Genomic DNA, 23783 nt, shown 5'->3' on the forward strand with positions numbered 1-23783 from the left:
TGCTATAAACATATTCTGGAAAAGACCATCCAAGAGAATTAAGCTTTGTGTGAATACTTGAATAAACCTATTCATGTTTCTATCAAAAACCTAAATGTGCCCAATATTTCCTCTTGGATATGCCAATACTTGCGGAACCAACAATCATATTTGTGACTCACTTGAAACAGACTTGGCTTGAGTCCCATGTCACAGTGGTGAAATATGCGAAGTAATGGAGAAAGCAGCAAGAATGGGAGAAATTAGTAAGATGGGGCGGTGGTGATCTGGGATCCTTGGTTATTTTGATGTCCATGGACAATCTGGATTTGAGAACCAATGTCTAGCCAAAAATGAGCGGTGATCCATAGGCTTCATTTCACTGGAACAGATCCATTCTCATTCTCATGAGCTTTTAATTTTCTCCTGAATGAAATGTTGCTTGATTCAATATCCTTTTTTCCATGATACATTGAATTGATGCAAGTAGAAATGGTGCTTTCAGTGCCTTGATTAGTGGTTAGTAAAGTGACAAATCCTGCATGGATTTGACAGGTGGTGTTTGACTGTGAGGTTTGGAAATTGGGTACAACTTTTGTGTGTGGGCGCACACACACACACACATGCACACGTGCACACAGACCCATGAATGTACACAATCTCATCCCCACCCACCCATGCATGCATGCACACAACACTGCAACTCAAACCATCTATCCTTGTGTTCAAACCCCATATTTAGATGTCATGGTTTGTATGGCGTACTTGAGGAAAGCATAACTAAGCTTGCTATTTATTCACATATTCCTCGGAATTCCCTCATTTTTCTTCACGTGTTGCCTCATGCAGATTTGTCTTTCTGGATTCACAAGCGGTTTCTTCATTTTTGACGTTAAAGTGCCATTATTTTTTCTGCTTTGAAATGGAGTTTGTGGCAGTGCACCTGAGGTTTTGAAGTATCAAGTAATTGGAAGATCACCACTCTTCACCAACGATATTGCCTGATGATCTTTTTTTTTTCTCAGAAAATGTGACAAGGAAGCCTTAGAAGATGTTCATGGAAGAGTAATCTACAGGCAATATATTTTTGATACCCAAATACCAAGATTTTGGAAGTTATTGTACAGTTTTTCTGCGTCTTATTTGAGTACCATTTTGCTATTGCATGTGTGAGCACATACGTGTTCATGCACTTGTAATTTTCTCTTCTTTTTTATGCTAAAAATGCTGTTTTCTTTTTTGCTTCTGATCTCAAGTTTGCGGGCGGATGTCCATTTTCACATCAGATGATGGGATGATCAATTTATGGTTCTTTTGCATGAGTCTCTGAGCGTTTGCTAACAATATATACATAGCAATGCTATTCTTGCATATTTAGCGGTGTTTCTATGAGCAAGTTGTGTTCTACAGTTCTACTGATGTATACATTGCAACGCTGTTCTTTACATATCAGTTTTCATGGAATTCCTTTGAAGTAGCCTTACTCTGTGATTAGGCGCTTTCCCTTTTCAGATAGTTGTTGGGTTGTTGGTTATGCTTGGTATCCAGTTGTGCATCAAATGTGCACTCTGTGGCATCTATGCGGACATGCCATTCGTCTGCCAAATGAGTAAAATTTGTGTTTTTTTAAAGTGAACTTAACGTGCTTTAATAGTGTTTGTGGACACAATTCTGTCGCTAAAGTTTGCACTCTGTGGCATGTATTCAGGCATACCATCCATTTGCATACTGCATATGTCTACATCACTTGTGATTGCGAATTCATGACGTCCCTTCAGCTTGCTGACGTTCATGAGTCGCCCCTACCAGATGAGTGGAGCTCTCATGGGCTCATTTTTGGTGAGCCCATGATGTTGACTTGCAACAAACTTTGTGGGCCATGTCTTGAATAAAAAGGTGGATCCTAAGGGATGATGTCTATTATATCTTGCAGTTTATTATGATGATGTCTCCATCTTATGTAGAATTGTTCCAAATTTCCATTTAGTGGTAGGGACGGTGCCTTTGTGAATTTGGTCACGTTAGAGATGATTGCCTGACGAGTACAGTTCATCTGCCCCAAATTGTGTGTGATTTACCGACAGGGGGCTTCGCGTGGTTGGTAGGAGCTGTCGGTGCACGTCTCCTTGTGGTGGGACTTTGCAGGTTCAAAACTCTGTGGTACGATGAATGATAACTGGTGGGGCCTGCCTGTCCCCAGCTTGCCTTTAAGAAAAAGGTTTTGTGATTTTTTCTATTTACGTGTAAAGCATTTTCACTGCACAAAGCATGGGCTAAAAGGTTTTAAAAAACGGAAGCTAGAAAGCAAAAATGAAAAAAAATGATCCTTTGTTTTTGACGACCATTCACTATTTTTTTTTTTTGAAAGGCAAGCTTGGGTTAGTCAGACCCCCACCAGTTGCACAACATACCATTGAGTTTTTAACTTGCAACGTCCCAACACATGGTGACGTGCACTAACAGCTCCTTCCATTCACCTTTTTTTTTTCTGAGATGAAAAACAACAAAATTAAGACTAAGGGATATCCATGTACACAGCTGTTGAAAGCAGGGGTGTCAACTGGTCGGGTTTGGTTCTGACCCAGGTGGAGGACCAGATTTTTAGGTATGATATTGGATCTGGACCTGGGTTTAATCAGGTCCATTATAAGAACTATACTCAGACATGATAATAACTACATAAACGATACCTGAACCACACCGGTAAAACTATATTTTTTATCATTTTTACATTGAAAATTGCAGGTCTTAACCGTAACTCAGATCGGGTCCGGGTCTGGTATAAAATTTCACAAACCATACCTGGGTTCATGTATTAATCGGACCTTCGGGTTCGAATCTGAGTCTTAATTGGGTCTTCTTATTTATCACCATACCTGGACCCTATAGGGTTTTGGGTCTGGGTAAACCAGGCCCGTTGCCACCCCTACTTGAAAGGCCCAAACATTATATATTTGTTATGTTTAGACGTGAATCCCAAGCCTTTCAATTTCCATAAGATAGTCATGTTATCCCAGCTTGCGTATCGAAACCAGAAGGAACGAAAAGGACGGAGAGCCATGTCAAATGTATTCTGACATAAGCTAACTTGCTTTGAATATCATCCCAGTCTACAATCCATGTGATTACTTCTCATCAGTCTACAAGATTATTTTTTTCTTCCTTTCTTTTATATTTTAATTTCAAACCATGTTTGGGGAGTTTTTTTTTTTTTTACACGGAGAAACTGCCCCAGGTGCTGAGACCTAGCGGTGCTGACTCAGTCTGCATACTTATGGTCGCTGTCCTGTCAGCGTAAAACTCCGAGGGCTTACCCCTCGACCCCATGGAATCACCAAGCTTTGGCTTAGGCCTAGGCCCATCCCACTAAGCCAAATCCCTTGGGTCTCCTTTCTTTTAATGATATTTTTGAGTGATCTCTTTTTGTTTGATTGTCTGAGAGTTTAGTTCCTAAACAGCGGTCTTAAATATTTCAAAAAAATATAGAATTTTTAGTATTTTTTGCTTAGTCTAAACTTTTGCATATGCATACCGTTGCTTAGTGGCAAATAGTCATAGTTTGGATTAAATCAATTTAAAACTAAAAAATTAACTTTTTTTTAGAGAATATAAAAAGAAATCATTAAAAGTCGTAATCAGCATACAGACCACAAGGATGAGGATGAGATATCGTCATACTTGATCATGGTGCAGAAAGGATGGGAATGCAGATAAAAACAAGATTTACAGAGATTGTCTTCCACGAGTGGTTTCCTGGCCGATGATGACTGTCGGTCTTATCAGACCAGACCGCCTGGATAGTAAAAATGACATCGCTAGTGATCAGGCGACCACTGCGGGGTTAGCCCGTGCGGCCAGCGGGACGGTTGTGAGGGTGTTGAGATGAAGGCACCAGATCAAACCCCACTGACGCACGGGTGTGTGTCCGTAGCTTTCAGGGGTTTTCAGAGGACTTTTGACGCAGGCGAGCAAACTCGCACAAAAAAATCTGTATATGTCGAGCTTGAGAATAAAAGTTTGTTCTCTCTTTGATAATGTATCCACGATTTCATTAGCAAGCATTCCACAACCATGGATCTTGCGTCCAGGCAAGAACGTGCATTGGAATGGGGATATTATATTGGATAGTTCATCTCTGATCCGGGTTGCCAGTAGTTTGGCCAATCGCTTGTACGATGTTTCCAATAATGAAATGGGGGAGAAAGTAGGATATATCTTCAGCTTGTTCACCTTTAGGGACAAGGCTGAACGGTTCAGTTCTTTAAGCAAGGAGCAATTGGAGTGGAACTCGTAGACCAAATGACATCTATGTCTTGCACGATTGCTAGTGTCACGGGCCTTTCTTTGATTTGCCTGCATGGCATGATGATCCTTTCTTATCACAATAAGCCTTTTGATCATTCACTTGCCGTTGCAGAAACTTTGATAACTGAGAGTGCAAGAGAGCGAGAGAATATATACAAAGAGAAATCACAATCACTCAAAACCAATCATAACGAGGGTGAAAAAAAAAACTCTTTGCATTTGCATTTATTGACAATTTTGCCTGAGTACTCATTAGAGTTCAGATCTACAAGCTGACCCATAAATGTATTTTTCAACTTAAACCAAAGTACATGGTTGGCTAGGAGAAAGTTACAAGTGACTCGATACTTTACATCAAGACTCAGCCAAAGCAAAACAAACTCTAGACACAACTGAACAAAGTAGGTCGCAGGAAAACAACCCTCCCCCTCCTTCAAGTCATGCGCCGCCCTCGGCGCCATCTGCTTCATGGTAGGTCTTGAATTCGGTCGAATGACGACTCTTCATTCAGAATACTGACTCTCACGTCAGCTTCGCTGTCTCCTCCTACTGCACCAGATACTTTTTCGTTTTGCTCAAATAATTGACCTTGTGACGAATGATCTTGCTGAAACACTTCTCAGCCCATTGTGTTGCCGGGACCCTCTGCAGGATAGGAACACGTTGTGGCACGCTACATTTCGGATCCCCTCATTCGCATTGAACGATTTCAGGTTGCACACGTAGAACACTGGGTATACCTTGAAGTTTGGGAGCAGGTCTAGCTTGTACACTAGGTTGCCAACTTTCTTGGTGATGATAAATGATCTCTCGTACTTTTTGATAAGTCTACGGTGTTGTTCACGAAAGATGCTTGTGCGATTTGGGTAGAGTTTCACCAATACCTGATCTTTAACACGAAACCCAGCACGACGATGATGCTTGTTTGCCTATTTTTTCATTCTCTTGACCGTTTTTTGTAAAAAATGTATTCGCTAACTCGGTCAGCTCATGCCAATCTCGAACAAATTGATAGGCAAATGATGACATTTTCTCCTGTGCGGCTAGTGTGCAGGGTCAGCGACTGGTGTCTCGTAATTATCTTGAACGGGCTATGGTCAAAAGATTCATTTTTCTCAAGATTGTAGCAAAAATGAGCTACGTCCAAGAGCTTTACCTGGTCTTTCTTATTGACGCTAATAAAGTGCCTAAGGTATTGCTCTAATATTTAGTTGATGAGTTTTGTTCGTCCATCGAGAGACGTGGGTCAAAACTTATTGAAAATAGCGTATCAAATACTCTGCAAGACGGCCGATTAAGTGACCCTGTTCTGGGTAGGAGTTTTTCGTAGTCATTAAAAAAAAAAAAGAGTCATGCACCTATTCGAGTGAGGATCCAACCCGATTGATGGCTTAGTTCAGTCGATACGAATCCCAGTTGCCTAACTCATGCTTTTAAATCTTTGCCCTTCTCCTGCAAAGCCCTGAGCAAGGCCCCTCTCTCTCTCTCTCCAATGGCGACCCTCTGTTCCACTGTCCATCTGCATCTCCCTTCCCTCCCTCACCAAAATGGCTCCACTGATCTTGGTTTTCCATCAAATCTTTCACTCCCCACCACGAGAAACGCCACCTTTGGCGCTACCCACGTCGCCAAACACCAATTCCTGGCGCCAGCCATTGCCAAGGGGACGGAACTCTCTCACTCTGCGCCACCACCAACCCCCGTTCCCACAGAGAAGCCTGTAGTGCCTTCTGCTCCCCTAAAGAAGGTCTCTTCTGACTCGTTGCAGTATGAGAGTGGGTACTTGGGTGGGATTTCAGAGAGGACTAAGTCTGTGGAAGAAGACGGTGTCCCTACTGCCATGGCATACTTGACCAGCATACTCTGTTCCAAGGTCTACGACGTCGCCATCGAGTCGCCATTGCACTACGCGGCGAAGCTCTCCGAGAGGACCGGCGTCAATATATGGCTCAAGAGAGAGGACCTGCAACCGGTTAGCTCTCTCTCTCTCTCTCTCTGTGTTTTTGACAAATTTTGGTGTAGCTTGGTTGGTTTTGTTGTTATTGGATGTGGTTACTTTGTCCTTGTTTTTGTTGCGTTGGACTTTTGTATGAACAAACAAGCCTTTTACATTGTATGGAGCTTTTGATTGAACTTCTGCATCATTCCTATAGTTATATCTAGTGCAGGATTTACCAGAAAATGGCCGTGGATTTTTTCTCAACTACCATGAAAATGGAAAAAAGAAAAAGAAGAAGAAAGTATCTGTTATATGGATATAAATTGCTTTTAACCTGCTGTTTTCTTTTAAAAGTAATTGATGAGGTAATTTAAGGTCCAATAAACGAATACCAACTTGAATTACCAGAGTGAAAGCCCAGATTATTCGTGTGGGCATGCTTACATGACCAAGTACTGGGTATTTGGTGTTACATATGTTGTGAATAATAAGGTGTATGTGGCTCCAGAAAGTGGGAGTAAGAATGGTAGGAAGGGAATGCTAATACCAAAAGAACATTCTGAATTTAAAGCTTCAAAGCTCTCAGCAGTGTCTAATGGATGGTTTTGCTTTATAGGTGTTCTCGTTCAAGCTCCGTGGAGCTTATAATATGATGACCAAGCTTTCAAGAGAACAGTTGGACAGAGGAGTTATTTGCTCGTCTGCTGGAAACCATGCGCAAGGTGTAGCCTTGGCTGCACAGAGGTTGAATTGTCAGGCAGTGATTGTTATGCCTGTCACAACACCAGAAATTAAGGTTTTCTTTTTTCCTTTTTTTTCAGATGCTTTGTGGTAGAATGTCTTCAATTAAATACTTGGCATGCTTACTGGTTCTTATCAATTTTAACTTTCTAAGTGATGGAGATTCATCAAATTGTTTTTTGATTCGGCCATCCTGTCCTCAGTTGATGTTGAGGCCCATCATTGACTTGAGGCTTATCTCCAGTCCTTGTAACTCAAATCACCTGGGTAGAACAGTGACTTGGTCTAGGTCACTTGATCTATTAATTAGTCTTGATCTCAAGTTGCTACTGGGATTGGCAAAATCCTTTGATTTTGTCGTCAACATTTATAGTGCAGTTCAGACTTCTATAAGTGCTGGTGTACTATAGATGCAGAGGCATTTTGGTTCCATACTAAGCATTTGAAATCTGTTTTTTCTTTTTTCTCCTCAGTGGAAGTCAGTTGAACGTTTAGGTGCAACTGTGGTTCTTTTTGGGGACTCATATGATGAAGCACAAGCATATGCAAAACAGAGGTGTGAGCAGGAAGGCCGCACATTCATACATCCATTTGATCATCCTGATGTAATTGTGGGGCAAGGAACAATTGGAATGGAAATTGTTCGGCAAATGAAGGGCCCTCTACATGCAATTTTTGTTCCTGTTGGTGGTGGTGGACTGATAGCTGGAATTGCTGCTTATGTCAAGCGGGTCAGACCAGAGGTCAGGAAACCTGAATTGAAGTTGTTACATATAGCTGTTAAACTGTGCCTGCCATCCTGTTCAGTTTCTTGATTGTCTAAATGATTGGGTGCGCCTCCTGTTCAGGTAAAGGTAATTGGAGTTGAGCCTTCTGATGCAAATGCAATGGCATTGTCCTTATATCATGGCCAAAGGGTCATGTTGGAGAACGTGGGAGGTTTTGCAGATGGTGTAGCAGTTAAAGAAGTTGGAGAAGAGACTTTTCAGTTGTGCAGGGAATTGGTAGATGGAGTGGTTCTTGTTAGTCGTGATGCCATATGCGCATCTATTAAGGTTATACTGTTTTTCTTTGCCTCATCGATAGCAAACAATACATGCTATGTGTAAAAGACACTCTTTGGAAATGGGAGTTTGTACTGATTGTTTGAATGTCAATTTTGGCAAATACCTTCAAGATGTAACTAACATTTATGTACAAAGTATAAACTGCGAACTGTGTAAACTCCATTCCTACACAGCACTTCATGCTTATTGCGAGAGTGACAGTCACCTGGGTCACAGGTGCCAAGCAATGGGTTTTTGATGAACAAGACATTAGTACACTAGTGTATGACTGCTTCACACTGAGTTACAGGCTGTGGATAAAAAACCAATGCAATTTATAACTGAGTGTGTATATATATATATATATATATATATATATATATATATATATATATATATATATATATATATAGAGAGAGAGAGAGAGAGAGAGAGAGAGAGAGATGTTATGGACTGTAGAGCATCAATGTTGATGGGCATATGAATTTGGGATTCAACAAGCAATAAATTTCAAGAAATAGTTATGCCTGCTGTATGTCTTTGGCTCTATTTGATTTTGGTCTTCTCTGGCTGTTTGTTCTCAACTATGTTAGTAATTTGTTATGAAACTGCTCAGAAAAGCATCCTTAATATTCATTTTCATATTGCAGGACATGTTTGAGGAGAAGAGGAGCATTCTAGAACCAGCAGGTGCCCTTGCCTTGGCTGGAGCAGAAGCATACTGCAAATACTATGGGCTAAAAGGTGATTCTGTGGTTGCCATAACCAGTGGAGCAAACATGAATTTTGACAGGCTGAGGATCGTAACTGAGCTTGCTGATGTTGGTCGGAAGAGAGAGGCTGTCCTGGCTACCTTCATGCCAGAGGAGCTAGGAAGCTTCAAAAGATTCTGTGAACTGGTTAGTTGCTAAGAAAGATAGTGGTTTAAGATTTTCTTTCTCTTGCTGTTCCAATACATCATAATGACCATTATCTGTCCATTTGTAGGTTGGTCTAATAAATATAACTGAGTTCAGATACAGATATGATAGTAGTAGAGAAGAAGCTCTGGTTTTATACAGGTATGAAGTCTTCAGTTGATACTGTTTCTTTTCTTATTCATGTTCAAGAGAGTGTCTTCCCTGCCAATAGTGACTTGCCAATGAAATGCAAGTTTAAATTGTATCAATTCCTGTGTATGATGATCTACAGTTTCGAATGACATTTTACTTGCTTTAAAAGAAAGGAGCAATATCAGGCTGCTGTTGAACGTGTATGAAATACAATTGAACATAGATTTTTTACTCGTTTAGTTGTTTGCAGTGTTGGTGTTCATGAAGTTCGTGAGCTCCAAGCTATGGTTGAACGCATGGAATCTTCTCAGCTACGAACTATTGATCTCACAAACAACGACCTAGCAAAAGACCACCTACGCCATCTTGTAATTATCTTGCCTCTGTAGTTTATAGCTTTGGTCAAAAATGTTTTCTAACATAATTCTCTTTTGTCTGTGTCATTTTAGATGGGTGGTCGCTCCAATGTCAAAGATGAGCTTCTCTGTAGGTTTGTTTTTCCTGAGAGGCCTGGTGCTTTGATGAAATTCTTGAACTCTTTCAGCCCGCGGTGGAATATCAGCTTATTCCATTATCGAGGACAGGTTTGTTGCAAATACTTCGTGATCATCATGTCAAATCAGGCTTGTGTACGTGTAGAGATGGTGTTAGACATTTTAGTACTAGATCAGTGTTTATATTGAAAGATCTAAAATCATGGACCTCACGGGAGGTTGGGAGAGTCAGTGCTCCAGGTCAATTGGAGGGAGGAACTATGTGTGGATTTGATCAACTTGGCATGAGCAAGACCCAAAGGGGTTGCCCACATGGCCTTGGGTTTGTGGATGGGTAAATTTCCCCCTATACCAAGCTCGAATCCCCATGTCTGTGCCCCCTTCTGCAAGGTGAAGCAAGGACTCTCTCTTGGGGACGAGGGGGCACCAATGGAGTTTTACATGACAACCAAAGGTACGGCAGACTAAGACCAGCATGATCAGCTCTCCGATTTTGGATGCGGTTTCTCCATTCCTTGGAGGAAAAAACTTGGCATGAGCCATTTTGTTCTAGTCACCCTTGTCTTAATTTTTTTTTAATGACAGTTTTCCCCTGAAGCGGGTAATCTCGAGTGGGGTCACCGACACCCAAGTCCTTACAGAGCAGACCAGTGAAAGGCATCTATAGGATTGTTAGCTCAATCTTCGGGTGGGGTCACGGGCGTCAACATCAGTGGTCCTCTTACCTCTGCAATGCACCCAAACCCTTGTCTTAATTGATATCAGCTCATCTTTGGTCCAATAGAAATTGCATCTATGGTGTTGAAACTTGATTTTATTTTTTTACCTTCTTCACAGGGTGAAATGGGTGCGAATGTATTGGTGGGCATCCAAGTACTAGGTGCAGACATGGCCGAGTTCAGAGACCGTGCTAACGAGCTTAGCTACGAATATGCTATTGAGTTGACAAACGATGCTTACAGGCTTTTGATGCAGTGAATTAGAAGATAGGCTTCTGTTTCTTTTGTTCATCTTAAGCAGCAAGTTTTTTAATATTGTCTGTTAGCTAGTCTCATAGGCATTGGTAGTAATAATCTAATGTTTGGAAGGAAAATAAATTGGTGCTTGATGTTGCAACTGGCGGTTAGCTGTTGCTCATATGATATTCTTCTGCACCATCAATGCTCCAAGCTAATGTTCATATTCAGTAATTAGTGGCCTTCTTTCTTCTTGCATATTTCTTTCTTTTCCTGTGGCTCCGATTGTTTGGTAGGAGCTGTTAGTGCAGGTTAGCTTGTGTTGGGACGTTGCAGGTTCAAATCCCAATGGTATGTTTGCCTAACCCCAGCTTGCCTATAAAAATAAAAATATTTCTTTCTTGTCTAGGCTTGGCGATTTGGTTGTGAACTAGAGTTACTGTATCAGGCCGCCCACAAGGGCTTCTGTCGTCTGGTCAATGTCACCAAGCTAATGGGACGTCACAAGTTCAAAATGGATTGCTGCAGGACTGAAGCTGGGTATACTTCCTAGCGGCCAAAAGGGTCCTGAGTAGGGGTGTCAACGGGTCAGGTTTGGTTTAGACCCAGTTAAAAGCAGACCTTGACCAGATTTTTGGGTATGGAATCGGGTTTGGACCTGGGTTTCATTGGATTCATTATAAGAAAAATAATACCCGGACCCAATAAGAACTACATGAACTAAACCTGATACCGGTAAAACCATATTTTTATTATTTTTACATTAAATTTGTGGGTCTGAATCGGAACCTTGGGTTGGGTCCGGGTCTGTAAAATTTCACAAACTATACCCCGGTCCATGTATTAATCAGACCTTCTGGTCCGGACCTGGGTCTTAATCAGGTCTTCTTATTTATCACCTTATCTGGATCTTATAGGGTTTGGTTCAGGTCGGGTCTGGGTAAACCAGGCCAGTTGACACTCCTGAGGCTTTACATCAATGAGCTTATGAGTGAGGTGGTTTTCTTTGATTATCCAAAAAAAATAAAGAATACAATACCACTTTCCAGCCCTCTAAATTCTAAATGGAATATGTTGTGATATCGACACTACAATCATGACATGATGGAGGGGATCCATCCAAACTGATTTGCCATTGGCCGCTATGTAGGTGCGTCATGAATGGATCATTGTTCTAATTAGTATGCGCTGTGTAAGGTGGGTTTCAATGAGGCCATGTATCATGGAATCCGCCTCATAAAGCAGCCTTCTTGGTTTGGGTTGGTGGTGAAACTAATGCTTTGTTTAAGGTAAAAATAAAATAAAGTTGGACAATTTGCATGTGATTACCCTGTTTAGATTGTTTTTTGATTGATTTGAGCTGTGCTTTATAAGTAGATTTGATCTTTTTAGTGCATCAATAGTTCAAAGTCAACTCTAAATGGTCAGCTCCAAGGGGGGTTGGCATAGTGAGGTGGGGGCCGTGGCTGTTAGAAGGCAGTCAAGGTTTTCCCATGGGTGTCGCCTATCTGTGCAAGCCAACGCATAGCATAGTCCCCAGGGGCAGGGGTCCTAGCCTCTCAGTTTTACGCTGCTGGCATGATGACCATAGGTATAGCAGGCTGAGCCAGTGTGACCAGGTCTTCATGCCGGTTGTGGTTTCTTCGGGTTATAAATCCAAAAAAAAAAAAAACTCTTGGTCATGCTGTTTTCTCCAAGTAAGACCCTTTGGTGGCTTAATTTATATCCTACTTGCAGAGAGTGTATTACTAATTTAAAGTCTAAACAGATACATATATCAATGATCAATCAGTTCTGCTTTATACTAGAGACACCCATATTTATCTTAGTGATTATGATTTGAGAAGATGCCTAGTGCAACTGCTTATCGGTGTCAGTCCTAGTCACAAATATCTGTATTGATATTTAATTTCTTGTGATTTTTATCATGAGAAATCCCTAGGCCATGAAATTATGATAACATTGTGAGAAATTTCGACCTTATTTTGTAGAATTTATTGATAGTTCTCTATTTTATTTATACATGTGTGGTTGATGTTTTGCAAACCATGAAGTTGAAAAATTCATACCACTGAATGTGATGCACACTTAAGCTCGCAATGCAATAACATTACTATTTGCATGTGCGTGTGTAGATTGCTTAAAAGATTGCCAAACATTGTCATATTTTCATTTGTATTCTATATAAAGTTACGATGAATCCAAAAAAATGTAAGGGTTTACTATCATTATGTTGATAACTTTATTGTCATAGAAAAGCAACAACTTTAATGATGTTGAATTGGTGAAACAAAAAACTAGGTTAGTTGAGGGAGAGATGAGGTTTCGGTCTAACTTTCAAAAGAATGATTTTGATGATAATATAAGGTTGATGGGAATTGAATACGATGGTGTGACTTTCATGTTGAGAGGTATTGATGTTTATCTTGTGATTTCATGTTAAGGAGACAACAGATTAAAGAAGCACAAAGATGGTGACTCGGTGAACTTGCACTCCAAGGATAGGAGATCTCAATAAGGCATCATCAAAATACATAATATTTTGAATTAAAGGATGATGTTGTTGATGAAGTCCCATTATTGAAGAGAATGTTTGCAAATGATAATAGTTTGTTTGCAAGGACAAATACAACGGAGCTAAAGATGTTAAAACTGAATTGGACGTGCACATTCACACGTGCGAACATCTTGTGTTATAATACAATATCATGAAAATTCTCAACATGGTTAATGCTTTGTAAGGATATGATGTGTTTCACAATGAAGCGGATTATAGAGCATTTCATTTACAAGTTCATGAGTTGATCAAGAAAATGGATGTTAGAAAGAGTGCGAGAAATCCCATGTTTTTTCACTTTGCAATCACATCATCAACAATCAATACTCCTTACTTTAATAAGCATTTTGATGATGCAAAGAATTGTCGAAAGTGACTAAAAAATTTATATGATACAACACAATTATAAGATCAAATTACAGTCACATGGGTTTGACCACGGGAATATACCTGTTGAAGATTCATTTGTTCAAGGCTGCCTGATATCAATTACTTTGGAGTCAGAACCTATGAAAACACCCTGGTGGTTCATATTCATATGATAGCATGCAAATGGTGCATGTGCCAGTATAATGGGATGCTATATGTGATCGACTACACAACCATGCGACCAAACTGTAATTATGAACTCGAAAAGTTAATGAATCTGATTTTATCCTATATCCACCGAATTTGATTATGTTCAGTTGCAGTTGGTAAGCCAGCATTATAATAGGATGTGGATATGGTTTTGATTTTTTACAGTTGAATCCAGCAAATATTCTAATTTGACGGATACCCAAATATGTTTAAATGTAAGAAAGCGGATCTGGTATGAGCTTTTCACCATCCGATTCCAGCCAACACCCTATTAGTCGAATATGGTTTCGGTCACATTCAATCCGAACCCGAACCGTTTACATCTTTAGTATCAACCTTTCTTAAATGGGTTTGGATCTGGACTAATCCCAAACCGACCCATCTGACTCGTTTTAGGCCCTGGTTTTGGTAAATTCTCATGAACTCGTCTTCCCGTCGTTCCCAAACAGCCGAAATATCGGCAAAGTAATTTCTCGGTACTCGTTTTCCATCTATCCAAACACGATAATAAAGCGTTGCGATTCGGTTCGTCCATCCAATTCTTCTCTTCTTCTTCTCTCTCTCTCTCTGTTGCTTCTGGAATCGTGTAATTAAGGTTTTCGTGAGTACTTTCATACCTCTCATTTTGTTTTTCGTTGGTGAGAGAGAGGACCTTTGTTAGTGACCTATTCTCTCTCTCCGATTGTTCTGTTATTCGTTTCCGTAATTAGGTTTTTTCTTTTTTGTTTGTTTGTTGGTTTCATCAGATACGAAAACGACATTGAATCACGCTCAGAAGCAAAGCACTGGTGTGGAAACTGGTATTTCCCCATTTCCCACGCGGTTGCGGGGAGTATCAGAGCGCTCCGTATCGGACTCCATCGCAAAACTAGGGTTTTCCTACTGGCCATCGATCGGCAACGATGTCTGTAACAGCTGGGGTGAGCGACGCGGTCATCGCGATCCGCGACAAGCTCCGGGGCAAGATCGGCCAGACGAAGGTGAAGCGGTACTGGCCCGGGAAGGCGCCGGAATGGGCGGAAGACGCCGATGACGACGGCGACATCCGCACCACCCGGTTGGTGGCGCTCGAGAAGGCGTTCCCAAGCCGGGACGATGCCGACGCGGCCGCTGCCGCGGCGAAGGACGATGCCCGGCTCCGGCGTCTTGCGGAGAGCCGGAAGGACAGAGAGGAGGCGATCGCGACGCACCGCCGGATCAGGCAGGCGGAGATTATCTCGACACAGGAGGAAGAGAAGAAGGCCCAGGAGGGGCAGGACCAGGAGGATGAGGATGAGGACGCCATGGAGGAGCGGCGTCGCCGGATCCGTGAGAGGTTGCTTGAGAGGCAGAGGGAGGAGGCGACAGCAGCCGCGGAGGAGGAATTAGAGGAGGAAGAAGAGGAGGAAGAGGAGGAGGAGGAGTCTGAGTATGAGACGGATTCGGAGGAGGAGCAGTCGGGGATGGCTATGGTGAAGCCCGTCTTCATCCCGAAGGCAGAGAGGGACACGATCGCTGAGCGGGAGAGGCTCGAGGCTGAGGAGAGGGCGCTCGAGGAGCTTGCAAGGAGGAGGCTGGACGAGAGGAAGGTGGAGACGAAGCAGATTGTGGTGGAGGAGATCCGGAAGGAGGAGGAGATCAAGAAGAACGCAGAGGCGGTGGCCGGGGAGAATGCCGATGTTGACACCGATGATGAGGTGAATGAGGCCGAGGAGTACGAGCTGTGGAAGGCGAGGGAGATTGCGAGGATCCGGAGGGACCGTGAGGGACGGGAGGCGATGCTGAAGGAGAAGGAGGAGGTCGAGAGGGTGAGGAACATGACGGAGGAGGAGCGGCGTGAGTGGGAGAGGAAGAACCCGAAGCCGCTCTCGGTACCGAAGCAGAAGTGGAAGTTCATGCAGAAGTACTACCACAAGGGAGCATTCTTCCAGACTGATGCAGATGATGCCGCTGGCACTGCCGGAGCGGATGAGATATACAGGCGTGACTTCTCTGCAGCAACTGGTGAGGATAAACTGGATAAGACCAACCTGCCCAAGGTGATGCAGGTGAAGCACTTTGGGCGGAGTGGGAGGACCAAGTGGACTCATCTTGTTGCAGAGGATACAACCGATTGGAACAACCCGTATGTGCATTTTCACTTACGCTTTCACTTTTTGGATATTCTTTATTGTGTTGTTTGTGCTTTCACTTATCTGTTGCATTTGGCGGTTACTTGGTTCGGGATTGTTTTCAATTCCACCCACTTTCAATTGCTCCATTTCACAGTTTCTTAGTTAAGTATTTGTTTCAATTGCGATGCTTCATTCTAGAAGTTTGTTGGTCATGCATTGCTTTGTAATTGTTGCCTTCTGTTTGAGTGGTAAGGCATTGGATTTACTTGGTTTTGCATTTTTTCTGTTTTAGGTGGATGGCAAATGATCCTCTTCGAGCAAAATACAATGCCAAGATGGCTGGTATGAATGCATCGATTGTCAAACCGAAAGGAAGCAAGAAGTTGAAGGATTGGGAGTCCCATTAATGGGCAGGTTAAGATGGGTTGTCTACCTATTGTGTTGCCAAGAGGAACGAAGGGTACAGCAGCCTTCTCTGCAGATGATATTATATGGTGTTTCTTGCTTTTGAGCAGCTGGCTGTTGTTCATCAGGTGCTATAATCATGCTTTTTGTACCATGAAAGGCGTATTACTATTGCTATGCCATGCTTCAGCTATGCCTGTTCCTAGAGCTTTGCAGAGCTTCTAGATGATGCTTTTTCCCCTGTACATGTAATGCACATCATTAAGGTGACTGCACCATAAGTTCACATCCGCTCATCTCAACAAACTAAGCTACTTGAGACTAAAGGCACTTGCCCGTGTCTCTTGGGTCACCTTTGTTTAAGCAACTATTGTTATTATGAATACAGATGAAGCGACCTTGTTTGCAGTTAGCATTGTTTTTTCCACTTTGACTACTTAGAGACATCCTACTGTGACGCCAAAAAGACAGCAATTAATTGTTGAAGTTGAATTTTAGTATTAAGATAAAAAAGATCTTAATATCCAATTTGTGTCAGCACATTTCGAAGCATTTTCTTGGCATTTCTTTATATGTTTTCTATTATTTTGTTGCTGCCCAAGATTCTGCTAATGTTTCCTCTCTTTTCCCTTTACTTGATTTGGTTCCTTGCTCATAAAATTGATTAAGAGTTTCACTGATTGGTTGATTCCTTTTATCATGACTGTTATAATCCAAGTGCTATCCATCTCTCATCAAATCCCATGTTCCATGCAGTAACGTTTATGATAGGCAAATTGATTGTCACTTTGTTTGGAAAGAAAAGGTGCTTTCACAGGAGAGGAAGACACTGTTTGTTTCTTCTAATAAGATAGCAGACTTCTGAACAAAGCAGAAAAAAACAATTATCATCATGTTGGTTGGTAGTCAAGGGCCTGGTGCACATGAAGCATGTTAACCGTCCTTTGCTGTATGGTGCTACTGTTGTATCAAATGAATTAGTTAAACTTCGTTTTTTGTACATGAGTATGTGCATCAAGAAATTTTCTACCTAGAACTGTATGTCCTGTACTATTTACTTCATTTGGTATTTTCTTCAGAAATCTGGTTATAAATATTGGTTCTTCTAGAATATGGTGGATATATTGTACCCCATAACTGGGATGAAGCCATTATTCTGTCCTAGTTAAATACAACCATAAAATCACATATGAGTCATTTATGTCTCTATGAGACACATAAGACATCTTCAAACATCAACTAATATAGAATCATAGATAATATTGCATGCATATCTCATAAGAACAATGCAAAATATTAAATATTTTGCAATTAAGAACATGCCACAAGACTCATACTTTCATATTACATAAAAAAAATTATTATGGCAATAGTTGCACTCGATTTTCAATCGGTTTTCACTCATTACTTGAGTGTGCCATTGCCATGCTGAATCATCTTATTTCATCTTTGTTGGAGGAGTGTGAAGCCTGATTTCTACCTTGATATAAAGCGATTTTTTTTCTTAGAGTAGCTTTGTAATTTTACTCACAATAATGATTTTTTTACTTTAAACCATTTTCTTGAGTGAAAAAATGATGAAAATGCATTTTTTTACCTTAACCCACTTCTTTGGGTAAAAAACAGTGAAAATTCACTTCTAATGGCCTCTAGAAAAATGGAGAAGTCGCCCCTCAAAAGTTATTTAAAACCCAAAATGAAAAAGTAACTTTCGGCCTTTTTAAAGTGCCGAAGGTGTATTGTACGATACACTTTGTATCATATGATACAACATGATACAGGGGTGGTATCGTACGATACAACCGGTACGGGTACGATACACACTTGTATCGTGATACGAGTGTGTATCATATCTCAAAACCTAAAAGTAACGATATGCATCGTACGATACAGTACAATACTTACAACACTGGTTGGGATACTACCCACGCCTTCTAAAGGTGGGCAACACTCTAACATTGTTTGTCAATGATCTTAACCAATCTATGTACAGTTTGAGGGGGAGTGTTAGAAGTCATCAAGTCATTATAAGGGTAAAATAGTCATTTGCACCATTGGCATGATGTATTATTTCCTGAGTTAAAGGGTATTTCTGTAACATCAGTTATATTGATAATATAAAGAAAGACGTTCCCTAAGTGTGAGGGTATCAATCCAAGTTCTCCCCATCTTTCTTCGTCTCTGTTTCTCTCTTTTCTTAATGTGGATTGAGGGCATGGATTTTGAGGAGTGTTTTGTCAACTTTGTGTATTGAGGCTTGGTGAGATTGAACATGAAATTACATATATTTGATGTATTTGAAATTGATCATGAGGGAAGAGTCAACAAATTTCTTCTTTGTTGGTCTAGCAAAGAACTCAGAGGGACAGGCAATCAAAGGATCTTTGCCATAACTGTAGATGGTAGACCTTCTAGCACTGTAAAATATCCTTCTCTATAGATGGGCAAGTAACAACAGTATATCTACATATTTTCGTTTCTGCGATTCAGGAGTTAGGTGGATGTTTTCTAAATACCTGCCATCAAGAAGGTCAGGAGCCTCTGGTTGGGATACTACCTACGCCTTCTACAGCTGGGCAGTGCTCTAACATTGTTTGCCAATGATCTTAACGAATCTATGTACAGTTTGAGGGGGAGTGTTAGAAGTCATTAAGTCATTATAAGGGTAAAAAAGTCATTTTCACCATTGGCGTGATGTATTATTTCCTAAGTTGAAGGGTATTTCTGTAACATCAGTTATATTGATAATATAAAGAAAGATTTTATCCCTAAGTGAGAGGGTATCAATCCAAGTTCTCCCCATCTTTCTTCGTCTCTGTTTCTCTCTTTTCTTAACGTGGATTGAGGGCATGTATTTCGAGGAGTGTTTTGTCAACTTTGTGTATTGAGGCTTGGTGAGATTGAACATGAAATTACAGATGTTTGATGTATTTGAAATTGATCATGAGGGAAGAGTCAACAAATTTCTTCTTTGTTGGTCTAGCAAAGAACTGAGGGGCAAACAATCAAAGGATCCTCCCCATAACTGTAGATGGTAGACCTTCTAGCACTGTAAAATATCCTTCTCTATAGATGGGCAAGTAACAGCAGTATATCCACATATTTTTGTTTCTGTGATTCAGCGGTTAGGTGGATGTTTTCTAAATACCTGCCATCAAGAAGGTGAGGAGCCTCTGAATGTTTTGTGTAAGTATGACATCCAGCGAGAACACCTATTTAATTCTCTCAAAATGAGTCATCGTGGTTCCATTGCTCGGTTGCTCAGGCTATTAGGTTGCACATTTTCTGTCTCATTATTTACAAAAACTCACTGAACATAGATGATGGTGCAACCTTTGTGTGCCAAGCAATTCGGTGTGTAACAGTCCAGGTTGTTAACAGCCAAATGCAAGCTCCAGACCACTTGCACTGCAAAGCAACATTTTGAAGCCACCTACTCTTCCAGAATTTAGGGTCCAACCACTCGCTGCTCATCTTGAAGTCAAAAGTGACTTCAAAGAAGTATCATTTCACATGGTTGTACCTGTCCTTCCGATAAATGCAAGACTGCAATTACCACATGCTTCCTTCTGATGTCTTATTAGGATGTCCCTTCAACCTATATTTGGACTTGATTGCTATGACTTCTCAATCATAATTTCTAGATCAACTTGATGAACAACTCAAAAATCTCAATTGATCTGGCATGCATGTCCATGACTTGTGCAAGTAGTACACTTTGAGCCACATCACTTGAAGAACTTCATGATGCCTCGATCAGTTGGTTCCACTTTCTGTCTTAGACTGAATACAACTTGATGAACAGCTAGATAATCTCCATTGATGCATTCATGTTCTTCATGACATGTGCAAGTAGCATTATGGTGCATTAATCAAAGAATTTTATGATGGCTCCACCAGCTGGTTCCACTCTCTTTCTGATACTGAACAATCACATGTAATAGACAGGGAATGCTACTTGAAATTGCTTTTTTTCTAATTACCCTGCTAGCTAGTGGCAGCTACTGGTCCTGATTTTTAGATAGATCTGATCTACTGGGGGTCACTGACTTTCGCTTGAAATCTTGAGGAAAGGAAGAACCTTGAGTTTTTTTATTGAACTCTTATCCTTACAACACCGGCATATGCTGGCTGGTTCACCTTTTAAAGTGGGCTGTGTTTCTAACTATGTAAAAGACTGTTTGCACTAGAAGCACCTGCCTTCCCTTCCCTTTTAGAGGCTTGTAATTACTTGGTTAAGATCTTGCCACCACTCTATTGGGCCTTCATTCTTTTCCATATAAGCAAATGTGCAGAATCAACTTCTTAACATGTTTTGAGTTAATATTCAGCTTGGGTACTGCTCAGAGTTACTGGAAGCACCCTTGAGAGTGGGGAAGCATGCTTCCCCAAAGCGCTTTTCGGAAGTGCGAAACGTTGCTCTTCCGAAACGTGCTGAGAAGCGCACCAAAAAAATGGGAAGCGCGTTTCCCCTAAATGGGAAGCTCACTTCCCCCTCGCTTCCTAGGTCGCTTCCGGTTTGCTTCCTAGGTCGGTTCCAAGACTATTCCTGGTTTGCTTCTAAGTCGTCCCATGCTTTCTGCTTCCTAAAATTTTGAAAGTGCCTTGCTTTCCGCTTCCGCTTCCCATATTGCTTCCCGCTCCCGCTTCCTCCACTGGCAAATCTGCAACTGCTTCCTGCACAAATGATTATTTGCTCCCTAGGCTGCTGCTAAGGTTCTTGTCTTTCTACCTTCCAGTTGTGTACTAACGAGTCTTGTTTTTCTAATGAAATGAGTCTGTCTTGCTGATAAATAGTACTAATCAACCTGCCATCTCTTGATGCTGTTGCAGCTTCACCCTTTGCATGCTTGAAACTTCAATTGCACATGGACCTTTTGTGAGCGTACACGGCTCATGCACTACATTGAAGTTCATGATGAATGTTTTAGGCCTTCGTCAAAATTAAGGATTCAAAAAATTAAGGATTCATGGGCATTTCTTACATTCAATTTGCAAGTAAGGGCTGCTGCTTTCATCTGTCAATATGCAAAGTTATGCATGTCGCAATCAAGTGGTGATCTGCATACCTCTAAGATTGTTATGATTAATACAGTAGTCATGTTAATGTTATTTGGCTTGTTATTACTTGGATTTTGAGGAAGATCCTGTGCTGAAATTTTGATTTCTTCAGCCGTCATTTTTTTTTTGAAAGAAGATTCCTTGAGCTATCATTGATGCCAAGCATATCATTGAATCAAAATTTATACCTTACACTAGGCTAAGTACTTTGCATCTGATGTTTCATATATGAACAACTTCAGGCAGGAGCTTTTCCCTCTCACGACCTTCAGATCTCAAATGGTACCTTGACTTTCAAATTATTTGTGTAAAGCATGAGATTATGGTCCTCTGGCATTTTTTTATCAGAAATAGTTTTCTGTTGGTTTGGCTGTTTTGCTGATGAAATTAATATTTTTGTACTGGACCATTATGACATGATAAAAAAAAGTCGCACTTGCTCACGCGCACACACACTCAGGCCTAGAATAGAGAGTTGTAAAGATTAAGCTAATTTATATATTCATTTTTTGGATGACGAGGAACCTTCCTAAGGACATGGGTCACTTAATGGCCTGCCTCCCTAGGAAGTAAACTTTAGGTAATCCACTAACCCCCATGCCTTACGGGAACTGACCAGAGCTAATTTATATACTCATTGCACATGGTTCACTTTTGGCCATTGAAAGTGTTTTGGGTTCTGATCGATTTTTTTTGTTCAGCAAAAAGTTGCTGCAACTCTTGATAGCAACCTCTAAATTTGTAGTGCATTTGTTCAAAGAAGTCACTCGATCTTTTTGAGTCTTCTACCGTCCCTCGGCTGTGCACAAATGGCCGATCTGTGATGTCTTTGTACGATTTTCAGAGTCGGCGTATCACTATTCATTTCTTCATGTCGATGTGCTACACATAAGGATTGTCAAGAGGTGGGATGCATTGCCCTGTCATGTAGCCTAATCAGATTTATAGTAGGGACCCCAGTTTGGTTGTGAACAAAACCTTTACCCAAATCAGATTTGATTAGCTGTTTGCTCTTATTGGATACAAGTTTACCTGCATTTGGTTATCTAATGGTGAATTTTCTTTGGTTTTATATGTGAAAACTTGAACTATGACCCAGTTTGTATGCCTTTTATATTCCAGTGGAAAATTGTGTGATGCATTCTTACTGTAGACTTTTTGGATTGTGTATTTCCATCCTGATTAATTGCACAAGTGCTTACCCCATTTCCTTCGCACGTCTTCTCCAAATTATTAGGTTGATCTAGCGATGGATTGCTGAACAGAGAGCAGCACCGCATTCTCATCCTTCTCCACCAAATCAATGGCTAATGTTTTATACCTTGGATTTCATTGAGTACTGGTTGTGTTGTTTATGGGTGTAGGTGGACATTAGGCCTTGCTTGTTCCATTAGAACCTGACAGGCCAGGCCCCAATCCAGACTTGCCGACAACTCAACCCAAACCAACCTTTATTTTTCTGCACTTGGTTTACTTTTCAGCTTAAGAAATCATTTAAACCGTCGACCCAATGTTTTTATAATTCAAACTTCGAGATAAGCTCTTTAAAATCAAAACGGTGATAAATTTCCTTGAGAGAATGGATCATAACCTGCACACAATTTGCATGACCATGCTTAATGCCTGTGACACCAAGGAAATGTCATAACAGAGCTTCCCTGAGGTTTTGGGGTCTAATTCAAATAATGGATATTGGTAGGAACTGGGTCAAGTTTGATTTTGTAACCAGATCTGTTTTCTTCGTCCATGATGGTTTCGAGACACCAACAGACCTTATCTTGTTTTTAGATCTTGCAACCTCCACTATGTTCAACTGGTAGAGTTTATCCTTAGATCCGTATTCGTAGTACTTGCAAACATTCCACGCTGCCATCAATTTTCCAGATCCATTACACATCCTGCTTTATGCCCTGTATCAATATATATTTTCGTTAATAAACTTTTGAATCACCTCACTCTACTACCATGTTTACACCTTTAGCAGACCCTCTAGCAATTACTAATTATACCAAGGGGTTTCATCTCAAATCTGTTCCATCTTACTTTGATAATCTGCAAGTTACTTTTCCATTTCATATCCACTAAATCTTTGAAATTCTTTTTTTTTAAAGAAAGCTGGGGTTAGGCAGACCCCTACCAGTTATTATTCAACATACCACTGGGGTTTGAACCTGCAACATTCCACCACAAGGAGACGTGCACTGACAGCTCCTACCGACCATGCGGATCCCCCCGTTGGTGAATCTTTTAAAATCTTGATCCCTCGCATATGAATGAAAATCGAAGTATCTAAGATTAGTGTTCTTGTGTGCTGTGTTGCCGGCTATCGCCATGAACCACCTTCAAGTTTCCCTCTAAGCCTCTTTTTTTTATTGGCAAGCTGGGGTTAGGCAGACCCCAACCAGAATACATGATCATGACTGTTTGCATATCGCTGGGGTTTGGAAGTCATTCTGGGGGTTCATCTTTCCAAATTCTGTTTTCTTTCAAGACCCCCATCCTAGCAAGATTATGTGCAACATAATTACATGATTTTTCTATCCATTGGCATTTGAATCTTGCGAATTTTAGCTGAT

General features: G+C 41.0%; 2 protein-coding genes across 2 annotated transcripts; both read left to right on the forward strand.

Annotated features, from left to right (window-relative positions):
* The first annotated feature begins 5776 nt into the window (after positions 1-5776).
* On the forward strand, positions 5777-10946 carry LOC149829357 (threonine dehydratase biosynthetic, chloroplastic-like). The gene is made up of 9 exons (XM_090017251.1): positions 5777-6256; positions 6840-7019; positions 7438-7707; positions 7813-8019; positions 8661-8909; positions 8998-9071; positions 9313-9430; positions 9512-9646; positions 10394-10946. The coding sequence occupies exons 1-9, from the start codon at positions 5777-5779 to the stop codon at positions 10532-10534; spliced, it is 1854 nt and encodes a 617-aa protein (XP_089873377.1). The 3' UTR covers positions 10535-10946.
* A 3139-nt stretch (positions 10947-14085) lies between these two features.
* On the forward strand, positions 14086-16672 carry LOC149829358 (uncharacterized). The gene is made up of 3 exons (XM_090018062.1): positions 14086-14249; positions 14395-15752; positions 16034-16672. The coding sequence occupies exons 2-3, from the start codon at positions 14551-14553 to the stop codon at positions 16146-16148; spliced, it is 1317 nt and encodes a 438-aa protein (XP_089874188.1). The 5' UTR covers positions 14086-14249; positions 14395-14550; the 3' UTR covers positions 16149-16672.
* Positions 16673-23783: the final 7111 nt, after the last annotated feature.

Source organism: Nuphar pumila, chromosome 9, assembly GCF_984573655.1.
Source record: "Nuphar pumila chromosome 9, dmNupPumi1.hap1.1, whole genome shotgun sequence".
In the NCBI taxonomy this organism is placed as follows: Eukaryota; Viridiplantae; Streptophyta; class Magnoliopsida; order Nymphaeales; family Nymphaeaceae; genus Nuphar; species Nuphar pumila.

What these genes read in the sequence shown, in the direction of transcription:
- LOC149829357 (XM_090017251.1), top strand. Translation starts at nt 5,777, where the DNA reads ATGGCGACCCTCTGTTCCACTGTCCATCTGCATCTCCCTTCCCTCCCT. An exon ending in AAGACCACCTACGCCATCTT is followed by an intron (nt 9,431 to 9,511) that starts GTAATTATCTTG and finishes GTGTCATTTTAG; the next exon opens with ATGGGTGGTCGCTCCAATGT. An exon ending in TATTCCATTATCGAGGACAG is followed by an intron (nt 9,647 to 10,393) that starts GTTTGTTGCAAA and finishes CCTTCTTCACAG; the next exon opens with GGTGAAATGGGTGCGAATGT.
- LOC149829358 (XM_090018062.1), top strand. Translation starts at nt 14,551, where the DNA reads ATGTCTGTAACAGCTGGGGTGAGCGACGCGGTCATCGCGATCCGCGAC. An exon ending in ACAACCGATTGGAACAACCC is followed by an intron (nt 15,753 to 16,033) that starts GTATGTGCATTT and finishes TTTCTGTTTTAG; the next exon opens with GTGGATGGCAAATGATCCTC.